The sequence below is a fragment of the Scyliorhinus canicula genome, chromosome 27 (genome assembly GCF_902713615.1).
Source record: "Scyliorhinus canicula chromosome 27, sScyCan1.1, whole genome shotgun sequence".
NCBI classification, from domain to species: Eukaryota; Metazoa; Chordata; class Chondrichthyes; order Carcharhiniformes; family Scyliorhinidae; genus Scyliorhinus; species Scyliorhinus canicula.
Window position 1 is genome coordinate 3085006 of NC_052172.1, and position 11754 is coordinate 3096759.

At 50.0% G+C, this 11754-nt stretch overlaps 1 protein-coding gene across 1 annotated transcript in view; it reads left to right on the forward strand.

The window, feature by feature from the left end:
- LOC119957797 (inositol-trisphosphate 3-kinase C-like) overlaps window positions 1-10488 on the forward strand; it is an 81350-nt gene extending 70862 nt beyond the window's left edge. Inside the window, exons 2-7 of the mRNA XM_038785899.1 lie at window positions 2083-2182; window positions 2860-3076; window positions 5386-5590; window positions 7403-7504; window positions 7696-7767; window positions 9424-10488. Coding sequence (XP_038641827.1) covers window positions 2083-2182; window positions 2860-3076; window positions 5386-5590; window positions 7403-7504; window positions 7696-7767; window positions 9424-9627 — 900 coding nt within the window. The 3' untranslated portion in view covers window positions 9628-10488. The remainder of the gene's footprint in view (window positions 1-2082; window positions 2183-2859; window positions 3077-5385; window positions 5591-7402; window positions 7505-7695; window positions 7768-9423) is intronic.
- Window positions 10489-11754: the final 1266 nt, after the last annotated feature.

Sequence of the window (11754 nt, forward strand, 5' to 3'; positions counted from 1 at the left end):
CGGTGAATTGGCCTCCACAGCCTTCTGCGGCAAAGAGTTCCACAGATTCACCACCCTCTGGCTGAAGAAATTCCTCCTCATCTCTGTTTTAAAGGATCGTCACTTCTGTCTGAGGCTGTGCCCTCTGGTTCTAGTTTTTCCTACTAGTGGAAACATCCTCTCCACGTCCACTCTATCCAGGCCTCGCAGTATCCTGTAAGTTTCAATAAGATCCCCCCTCACCCGAATACTGTTGAACTTTAATGAGTCTGTAGGACTAATAAAGGAACTGGCTGAAATGCAGTTGGGTGTTTGTTAGTGAAAGTTGTTGCACAGTGTGTTATGGGGTGGCAGGAATAGGATCTGGTTAAGGGACATTCACTTGTAGTTAATTAATGCTTTTTGTCCTGGAGGGTTGAAATTTGCTGGTCTGTTCAGACCTGGATCAACGTTCAGCTCTTCCCAGTTATTGTAAATAATCTGGACTCAGGAGCGAAGAAGAACAGTTTCAACATGTGCAGAAGGTTCACAAATCGTGTGTGGTTATCTCTGGGGGGAGGAATTAAGTAATGGAATGCAATGTTAGTAGGTGACAGAAAAATGTCACTGAATGCAGTATTGAAGGACTGCACGCGTGCATGTGTCCATACTGCTACGCGAGGGACTGCCCATGTGGTGGCTGCCCATGAAGAGGCAGCTCATGTTATTTGGGACACTTGCACATGGCAGGCTGAGCTGGAAGAGGAGACACCACATTGTGAACAGAAGTGTCTGCGTTGGCGGTGCTGGGATGACATGCGTGGTAATTGTTCAGGCAGAACATGTAGCATGTGTTAGCGGCAGTCACTGGAAATCGAACATGTGGTTACATAAACACTTCCTTCTTGGCATCTTGTACTGAAAATACCAGCTCTGTTGAGGAAAGCTGCCTGTGCTTAACTTTCCAGTCGTGACTTTACGGTCTCTGTAAAGAGGTTGTGTAGTTTGTGTGTTCATACCTGGGGTTAGACGTAGCTGGGATAGGTTTGTTGGTGCAGAACACAAGCGAACGCTACAACTTTCAATTGTAATCTTGGCTGTGAGTCCTCAAAAGTTTAAAAAAAACAACAGCTTAAATACTCCCAGGCTGCAAACACTCCAGTTTGACAGCTTCCTGGGGTCGAGGACACTGTTCAATGCTCCTGTTTTCCCTGCTGTTTGTGTATCCTGGTTTATAGTTTGTCTGACTTTTTCAACTAAAGGCAAAGGTGAGGGAATGTTGAACTACTGTTCCCTGCATTGCTCGTCATCGCCTGAGGTCCTGGTAAAGACTGAGGCCAGATGTGAGGGGGGGGGGGGGGGGGGGGGGTGAGGACTGTTTAAAGTTTGAGGAACATTCAGAGGGGCATTAACCTCAGCAGTGTCAACACACACACACAGAGGGATGGCCGTATCTGTCACTGCTGATAATGACTCATTGATTTGTTAATAATGCAAGCTTCTAACAGAACTGGAAGCCTCAATTCTTGTTTTGAAATTCCTCCGTGGCCTTGCCTCCTGCCATTTCTGCAACCGCCTCCTTCAACCCCACAGCCCTCGCGAGATCGCTGCGCTCCTCCAATTCCAGCCTCTTTTGCGACAGATTTTCTTTACTCTATCATTGAATGCGGTCTGGTCTGTACAGTCGCTGGATACAGAGCCAGGTACTCGGGTGCAGAAATATATCGCTGTAATTTAAAATATGGAACAGCCTTGCAGCTGCCAAAGCTGTGTAATTTCCTCCCGAAACACCTCCACCTCTCTCTCCTTCAAAACCCCCTCTTTTAACTAAGCTTCGGGCCATTTGTCCTCCTGTCTCTATGTAGATTGGTATCAAATTCTGTTTGATCACACCTGTCAAGTACCTGGGGCTGTTTTACTGTGTTAAAGAGACTAAATAAGTACCTGTTTTTCTTGTTATCATTTGCATTGCTGGCTGCATTATCTGCAGGATAGGGTTAGGATACTTGGGGGAGGGACATTGGTGACCATGTGTGGGGGGGAAGGTCACTCCAGTGAATGTCATGTGCATTTTCTTTTTTTTTTTGCATTTTCTTTTTGTCTGAACTGAATTTCCTTTTGCAGAGTGGGAAGTGGAAGAGGCTGAAGACCATGGTGCACTGGTCCCCCTTTGTTGTGTCCTTCAGGAAGCGCTATCCCTGGGTGCAGTTAGCAGGCCATGCAGGTAAGCCACGCTGGATACTCACCGTGCAGCTCCCCCATTTGCCCGGGAAAATAGCTGGCAGAGAAAGGCTCCTCCAATAGCTCGCAGGATGAATGTGCCCCCTGGGATGGTACTGAGTCGAGCTTGTTTGATCACAGGCTGCATCATTGGGGGTGATGGACTGTCTGGAGTGGGAGGAGCTTGAGGGGAAGGATTTCCCCCTCCTGATCACTGTTTTCGTTAGCTTGTACTGGAGAGTCAGCCTTTTGTGAAGACAAGAATTGGACTCTACTGTGATGCCCCTTGTGGATGAGCAGCCTGGCGTTGCTCCATTCAGCTCGCAGCAGAAACATGTCTACTTTGGTGCCAGCAGGCACTGCAGCGCAAGGAGCATGAAGTGCCTGATGAATGGGACTGACCGACCACACGGGATTCGGTACTCTGTCTTGATGCTGTCCTGTGAGAATGGGACTGACCGACCACACGGGATTCGGTACTCTGTCTTGATGCTGTCCTGTGAGAATGGGAAATGCAGCCAGGCTGGTGTCACCTCAACTTTCGCAGGACAATAACTGCTTGGGGGGGGGGGGGGGGGGCTTCTGTACATTAAGCTGACCAGCTGGGGAAGGGGAGCAACAGAAGTGTGAAATGTTGCAAGGATGATGAATGGCGTTCACAAAGCTGCCTGTTTGTTTCAGGTAATTTTAAAGCTGGCGATTATGGAAAGATCCTGAAGAAGTACTGTGAGTGCGAGCATCAGTGCTTGGAGTCCCTGATGAATGATCCGTTGTTGCGACCCTATGTACCAGGCTATTACGGAGTAGTGGACAAGGATGGCGACAGCTACAATCAGATGGATGACCTGTTGTCAGAGTTTGACTCCCCCTCAATCATGGACTGTAAGATGGGGGTGAGGTGAGTTGAACTGTTAACACTCCTGTACGTTAACGCACTGAATGGGCTTTAAAATAAGAAGTGCCAGTGGGGTGATGTGTTCTTTTGCTGAAAACTCCTTTAGTCCTCTCCGATCTCTGTGACCTTGCCTGCCCCGCTGGCCTGCCTGCCTCACCCCAGCCAGCCCCGCCTGTTCTCCTTTAGTTCTGGCTTCTTGGGCACTCCCAGTTTTTACCGGTGCAAAGTTCCAGACTTCCCTCCTTGGCTCTGTGAGGCAACAGGAGTTTTAAAGCCTCCCTTTGACCTGGCTTTTGGCCATCTGTCGTAATATCACCGGATGTAGCTCGTCAGATTTTTGCTTTAAAATTCTTGCACCGTGGGATGATTTTATTTGGTTAACGGTGTTAAGTCAATGCAAGGTGTTGCTCTGTCTCAGAATTTTACATCCGGGGGTGGCCCGGTGGCGCAGTTGTTAGCACTGCTGCATCACGGCGCCGAGGACCCGGGTTGGAAACCCGGCCCTGGGTCACTGTCCGCGTGGAGTTTAACATTCTTCCCGTGTCTGCGTGGGTTTCACCCCACAACCCAAAGATGTGCACGGTAGGTGGATTGGCTGCACTAAATTGCCCCTTAATTGGAAAAAAATAATTGGGTACTCTTAAATTTATAAATTAAAAAAGAATTTTACATCCTGATATCCAGGATCCAGATTTGATCTCTTGTTAGTAATCTTTGGTCGAGAGATTGCAATTTGACTGAGTGCCCTAGGGGTTAGTGTGTGGAAACTCCGTCACTTGCTCGTGTCTTTTGCTAGAAAACAAGCTTGGATGGAAGACGAGCATTAATTGTGATTCCCCTGTGGGCGAACAGCTTATCAAGAATAGCTGTCTAGGTTCACGTTGAAAATGAGCACTTGGGTGAGGTGCAGGCCAATTGCTCCAAAAGGGGGAACACACATCCCAGGCAGAGCATCTTTCAGTGAGAAAGAGGAGAGGATGCGAACTCTCCTCTCTGATATCACCAACTCCCTGTGGAGTTTTCAAATGCCCTTCTCTCCCTCCGTATTTGATGGTTCCAACCTGGATAATAGCTGGAAAACTTGTGGAAAAACTAGATGGCGGTTGTGAAATAGTGTGTCACAACATCGAGGAACATTTCCTTAAAGCGCTAGGCTCACAGCATGCTCAACGCCTGACCAAAAGGCAAATGTGTGGTCTGCGAAGCAACTTCAAACTTTCCACTCTGCCGCAATTAAAGGCATGGCATTCTGTTTCCTCTTACACCACGGCTCGTTCCTTAGTTAACCTGCCCAATTCTCCGTCATTGAAGGCCCAAACTCACAAAGGTGAGAGCGATGAAGGGAGTGGTGCCATGTTTAGCTGCATATCCTGTGTTTGTTTAGCTGCATGCCCTGTTTCACATACCCAGCTGCGTGATTTCACCCCCCCCCCCCCCCCTCCCCCCCCCTCCAAAATCATTGCTGACCTCTTTCACAATGTACCGTGTTTACCCAGCCAAAGCACCGCGTTCATACAGGCCCATTGCAAACAATTCTTTGCGGTCACAGTCCGAAATATTCCAGCCATGCGGAGATTTAATTAACTCCGACTCTCCCCATTGTGTGCCAGCCCTTCACCATTGCCTCCCCACCTCCCCTCCGCCCAGAGAATAAATTGTGGGGAAGAGAATAACTAGAGGCCGTCAAGTCACCAAGGAATCCAATCGGAAATTCGGAAGCAGCCTCTTTACACAGAGAGTGGTGAGAATGTGGAACTCACTCCCACAGGGGGAGGTCGAAGTCAATAGTATCAATCTATTTAAGGGGGAACTGGACAAGCAGATGAGGGAGAAGAGAATAGAGGGTGAGGACGGTAAATTTAGATGAGGAAATTTGGCAAGGAGGTGCGAGTGAAGCATAAAGATCAACATGGACTAGTTGGGCCAAATGGCCTGTTTCTGCTTGTGTATCCTGTGCAATGTAATCAGTCAGAATTTGACACTGAGTCACATGAGGAGATATTTGTGCCGATCTCCAAAGGGGTGTTCACGGCAATACCTTAAAGGGGGGGGGGTAGATACTTTGCGAGATTATTTCAGGGCTTTGTCACTCGTAGAGTCATGGAAATTGAGGAATAGCAAGAAGCCAGAATTGGAAGACCGCAGAGATCTCGGGGGGTGGAGGGGGAGGGACTGAGATTGAGAGGGACGAGGAGATTTGAACAGGAGGACAGGTATGGCAGACATCTCTTGTAAGTCACAGTTGATGTTTTTGGTGCTTGCTTTGTCGATTTGTATTTTCCTGACACTGGATTCCAAATTTGCTTTTGAAGGACTTACCTTGAGGAGGAGTTGACCAAAGCTCGGGAGAAGCCCAAACTGCGGAAAGACATGTACGAGAAGATGATCGCAGTGGATCCAAATGCACCCACGCAGGAGGAGCACGAACAGAAAGCAGTGTTGAAGCCACGTTACATGCAGTGGCGGGAGACGCTTAGCTCGACTGCAACCCTCGGGTTCAGGATAGAAGGCATCAGGGTAAGTGGATGAGCTTGATTATGCCAGTCAGCCTCCAGGGCTCCCCGACACTCAATGCCGTCTAGCGTCTGAAAGAGTACCGTAAATGTCACCCAAGAGTTGTAAACCCCCCTCCCCCAACTCCTCCCCTCCATTTCCTCTTGTAAAACTCCTCCCCCGAATCTCGGTTCCTGCCCCCCCCCCCCCCCCCCCCCCCAACACACACTTTACACCCCAGCTGGACTCATCGGACCCTGTTCTGCCAGGCTCCGATGGCTGCAGCCCCTCCCCCTAACTCACCTCCGTTCACTGGCCAACTTAAACCAGCCAGCGTGGAGGCCCCCGCCCGGGTCTCTCTCCCCCTTGCCCGGCCCCAAGAAAACCAAGAAGTCCCCTTTAGCACACAAACCCTGTGTACACACCCACACCCCAAAGAACTCTCATTACGACTGAAAGTCCCATTTCTTCCCTCGTCCAAATATACACAACGTTGGCTCCTGTAGCCCATACACTAGCACGCAGTGAAACAAAAGGCGGCTCACTCGCCTTTGGTACAGGCCTCCACGATCGATGAGCCCGATCCAGTTCATATCAGGAGGGATCCTCCCCCTCCCCCAATAGCTTCGCCATCAACGTGGCAAATAGCTCAGTCGGCCCCGGTCCTTCCACTCCTTCGGGCAGCCCCACAATCCTCAAATTCTGTCGCCTGGATCTGTTTTCCAGATCTTCCATTTTGCGTCGCAGATCCTTGTTGATCTCTATCACCTTCCGCATCTCCTTCCCCATCGAGGTAAGTTGATCACTGTGCTGCAATAATGTCTCTTCCACTTCCTTCAGCGTCTCGCTTTGCTCCCGCACCGCTGCCACCAGCACTTTCAAAACCGCCCCCATCTCCTTCCTCATTGCCTCCATGTGCTTTGTGAACTGCCTTTCGAATTCCACGGCCATCACCTTAGTTATTTCTTCAGTGGTAAGTAATGCAGCCTCCCCTGGTGCTCCAGCCTCCATTTTCTTTACCGACCCTGCAGTGACCTTTCCACTCCCCGATGGATTTTCAGCTGTTTTCACAGCCTTTTTTTTTTACTGATCCTCGACACGTCCCTTCCTTGTGCTTTTTCCTGACTTTTACTGCCTTCACTGCCCCTATGACCGGGCGTTAACCCCCGACAATGCTGTTCCCGAATGGGAGCCCTCCAATGCCCAGCTGCCTCCCCCTTGATATCTTTTCCATGATGAAGGGCTTATCCAATGAGGAAAGATTGAACAGGCTGGGCCCAGATACCCATTGGAGTTTAGAAGAATGAAGTGATCTTATTGCAATATGTAGGATTCTGAGGGGGCTCGACAGAGTGGACACCCGGAGGTTGTTTCCACTTCTGGAAGACAAGAAAGTGGAGCTGAGACCACAACCGATCAGCCATGATCATATTTAATGGTGGAACAGGCTTGAAAGGCCAAATGACCTATTCCTCCCCTGTCCTATGTTCCTATCTTGAAAATTTAGGCTCTCTCGCTTGACCTGCTAAATTGCAAAGCATTTGTTTGTGAAATGTCATTTAACCCTTGCATTCCAGGTCTGATTGCATTGAATCTATCTTGCACTTGCTCCAAGGCCAGTATATCCTTCTGAAAGTGTAGTGCTCAGGACTGAGCAGTCCTGTGTTAGCTCAGTCAGGGAATGGTTTTGAGGAGGTTAACAGGGAAAGAGGAGGTCGGAGGACATGGTGGGGGTGAGAAAGGTCCCAGTTGGTCATCAGTCCCAGCTGCAGGGCATGTCTATCTGTTGTTGACTCTGCTCCGTTCTGCAGTTTAAGATTTCTTTCATTCCCCCAGAAGGCCGATGGCTCCTGCAGCACAAGCTTCAAGAAAACCAGACTCAAAGAGGAGGTTATGGAGGCTCTGGAAGATTTTGTGGACAACAATAGAAACATCCTGGTAACTATTTCCCCTCCGTTACTACATTCATTGAGGCCTAACATTTTCAACATCGTGTCAGAGATCACAGTTTCCTCCAGATTCTCCCTCCCTCCCTCTCGATAGTCTGGATGGTTTAGGTAGCATGCTGGCACCTTTACCTCCACCCTGGCTGTGTGTATTGCTGATGTTCCTGTTTGCCCTGTTTGCAGAGAAACTACTTAACTCGATTGAAAGAACTGAGGACAGCGCTGGAGGGCTCCGAGTTCTTCAACACGCATGAGGTAATGGGCGTTCCCTGCCTGTCCACAGCTTAGTGCACTGAGCCCAGTCAGCTAAGATGTTTCTAAAACCAAATCTAAAACAATTGGAGATGATTATTGCTCCAGACTCCTCAGTGGCTGGCTGGGTAGAGGTGGGAGTGGGTGGTTTCACCAACACTTGGTCACGGCAGAATATGCAGACGGCGCACACGCTGTAGATTTCTCAGCAGTTGGATTCGGAGACTCTCCAATCCATCGATTCACGTATCAGATTCCTGAAGGGCAGCATGGTAGCATAGTGGTTAGCATAAATGCTTCACAGCTCCAGGGTCCCAGGTTCGATTCCCGGCTGGGTCACTGTCTGTGCGGAGTCTGCACGTCCTCCCCATGCGTGCGTGGGTTTCCTCCGGGTGCTCCGGTTTCCTCCCACAGTCCAAAGATGTGCGGGTTAGGTGGATTGGCCATGCTAAATTGCCCGTAGTGTCCTAAAAAGTAAGGTTAAGGGGGGGGGGTTGTTGGGTTATGGGTATAGGGTGGATACGTGGGTTTGAGTAGGGTGATCATTGCTCGGCACAACATTGAGGGCCGAAGGGCCTGTTCTGTGCTGTACTGTTCTAAGTTCAAAGCCACCTCAAAGGTTCACAGCGGATAAAGCTCAGTAACCCTAGCAGAAGCTGGAAAGGATAAATAAACTTTCAGGGTTTGTGACACTTTCAGAATCGAAGGCATCTGTCCAGATGCTGAAGGAACTGACTTTGTTTTTTTAAATCAGATTATGCGGGGCAGCGGCACATCTCTACCTCACGATCTTGATTTGGGCGCCTCCAGATGTCGGTTCCTCAGAATGCTGAAGTGTCAGCCTGCAGCTCCAGGGCTTGGAGTTAGGGAGACACTGTTACCTCGTGTGTCTCCATTTCATGTCATTGCCCTGTTGCCAGGGTTTGAGGCGTGGCAACAATTGGAGATGATTATTGCCCCAGACTCCTCAGTGGCTGGCTGGGTAGAGGTGGGAGTGGGTGGTTTCACCAACACTTGGTCACGGCAGAATATGCAGACGGCGCACACGCTGTAGATTTCTCAGCAGTTGGATTCGGAGACTCTCCAATCCATCGATTCACGTATCAGATTCCTGACCATGGGGTGCATTGCAGTCACTTCCCCATTCCCTCCTCTGGGGCTCACTTGAGCTGGGGCTCGACTGATGGCACTCTGTTTCTTTTACACTTCCCTCCCTAACAGCAGTGCGAGTACACCTTCACCAGGCAGACTGGTTCAAGGTGGACGCTCACCGCCACCTTCTCTGGGGTAAATCGGGATGGCAGTAAATTTGGAACAAGAGTCAGCTGCATTCTGAAAATACATTGAAAGGAGGCGTATTATCAATGATCTTGCCTGCCCTGTTGGACTGAGGTGATGGGAAATTGTGAATCTTTGGAATTCTCTACCCCAGCGGGTTGTGGATTATCCACCATTGACTGTGTTCAACACTCTGATTGATGGGTTCTGGATGCGACGGGAATAAAGGCAATTTGGGATAAGTGTGGGAAAGTGAAGTTGAGATAGATGATCAGCTGTGAACCTGTCGCAGTTAGCTTGATGTGCTTAAAGCCAATTTGTATTTTTTAAAATTCTGACTCCTGACTGGAATTGTCTCCCTCTTTGTTCCCTTGCTTCCAGGTGGTGGGAAGTTCTCTCCTCTTTGTCCATGACAAGTCTGAGCTGGCCAAGGTTTGGATGATTGACTTTGGGAAGACGGTGCTGTTACCCGACCACGAGACACTGAACCACAGGGTGGCCTGGGTGGAGGGCAATCGGGAGGACGGCTACCTCTGGGGCATGGACAACCTCATCAACATTATCAGCCAAATGGTGGAAGGGTGACTGGTTCCGGCAGCCCTCGGGACTTCCATTCTCAGCCGGCCAAGTCTGCCACTGATAGGGTGACGCGTCACCCCTTGCACGGGGAGTGACATGGTTGGACACCTCTCTGGAAACTCCTTTTTTCACTCCTCGTCACCTCTGACTGGATCTGAAGCTCAGTGCAGTAACCGAGGAGGGTGGCAGCGGCGTCACTCGTTTGGGAGGGTGGTTTGCGGTGGGTTGGGGGAGGGGGGGGGGGGGAGCGTTAGCGTGGGTTTTAAAAAAAAGTGATGAAAGCTAAGCCGAGAGCCCGCTTGCCAATTCCGGGGTTTGATGTGCTGTGAAAGTTGTCATTCCTGAGCGCCATGCCTGCCCTCTGACCTCCGCAGGTGGGGAACGGAAAAGGAGAGTTCGAACTTTGAACTATAGACACTGCTCCCTGTGGGTTGGTGCAGAGCAGACGTCATGACTGGTTGAGCCAGCGAACACTTTTTTTCAAATGTGCGACTTGAGCAGAAACACTGGAGAGAGCCAGATATTTCTGATTGATTCCTTGGTCTGTTCAATGATTTTTAAAAAAAGAATGCAGAACAGAATAACTGACCAACCTTCCACTGACGTGCGCGCAGCAGTGACCCCCGTACAGATTAGGAATACTTTTCTGTTCTTTATCGATTTGCCAATTTCGGGTCCCGTCTGATGTGCTGTCACCCAACAGAACTTCCCTCTTGGCCAACTCCTCCCGCCCCAGGCCGGTGGGCTCCGCACTGCACTAATAAACGCAGGAGAGACCCCCAGGCAGTGGGGGGAGAGAGAGAGAGGGAGAGCAACTTTTTTTTTAATTGAAAGAAATCTCTAAACCTCCCATGAACATCAGGTGTGGTGGGAGGGAGGGCAGCACGGTGGCACAGTGGTTAGCACTGCTGTCTCATGGCACCGAGGTCCCAGGTTCGATCCCGGCTCTGGGTCACTGTTTGTGTGGAGTTTGCACATTCTCCCCGTGTTTGCGTGGGTTTCACCCCCACAAACCGAAGATGTGCAGGATACGTGGATTGGCCACGCTAAATTGCCCCTTAATTGGAAGAAATGAATTGGGCACTCTAAATTTATTTAAAAACGTGTGGTGAGGGGGAAGAGGGCGAGCTGAGCAGGAAGTATGAAATAGAGAGCATCCATGCAAACAATTTCATTTTAATCTGATTCCACGTTCCCACCGATTCCTCCTACATCTGCTGTGTCTCTCCGTGTTCGGGGAGAGTGCGTCTCTTGCACCCTGCTGTTTAATTTACTGGTGAGGCCGGATTGTGCACCAAATCCTGAGGGGATGAGAGGACATTCGTCGGCAAAGGAGATTGGTTAGAGTGGCCGCGAGGGAGGTTAAGCACGAGTGCAGAGATTTCCGATCTTGTTTCCGGCTCGCTCTTGGAATGTGACGCTTGAGGGCCGGGGGTTCCTGCCTTCAGCCTGAGAGCCCCAGAGGACAGGGGGCAGTAAGTGTTCTTGTGTGGTCTTGTCACTTAGAGCTCACAGTTCGTGTGGCTGTCAGTCCTGGGCAGTGCCATTAGACTGTGTGGATAGTGCCCCTCACAACACATCTAAATGCGAATCCTGCTGGATCAATGAGACCATTCAGCCCAATCCATCTGTGCTGGCTCTTTGCAAGTATTTTCAATTACCCTGTGGAGGCTCCTGTTCAATCTGCATCCAACACCGTATCAGGCAGCACATTCCAAATCCTGACCACTCGTTGCAGTTTCCACACTGTGGTGGCACACCTGCCCATGACCAGCTAAAAGCAAGACCAAAACAATTCTCGCTGTTGTGTCGGGAAGGTTTACACAATGTTAGCCCATTTGGTGTGTAAACAGGCTTGGAGTCCGCAGCACTGACATCGGGGGGAAGGCGTGAGTCGGTTTATACTGTGGGGTCTGACCTGAAGAGAATGGAGCAGGTTTCATCTGATTATTTCTCCTGTTTCTGATCAGATTTGTTCCTTATGCTGGCCCATCGTGCTGCTCTAGCCGGGCATAAACACTGCCACACATGCCCCTGCACTCGGATGGACGGCTCGGAACGCTCTATAGTTCTGGGAAATGTGTATGTAGGACTTGACACCCAAGGGCCCGTCGTAATACAGTGGAGAGAGTC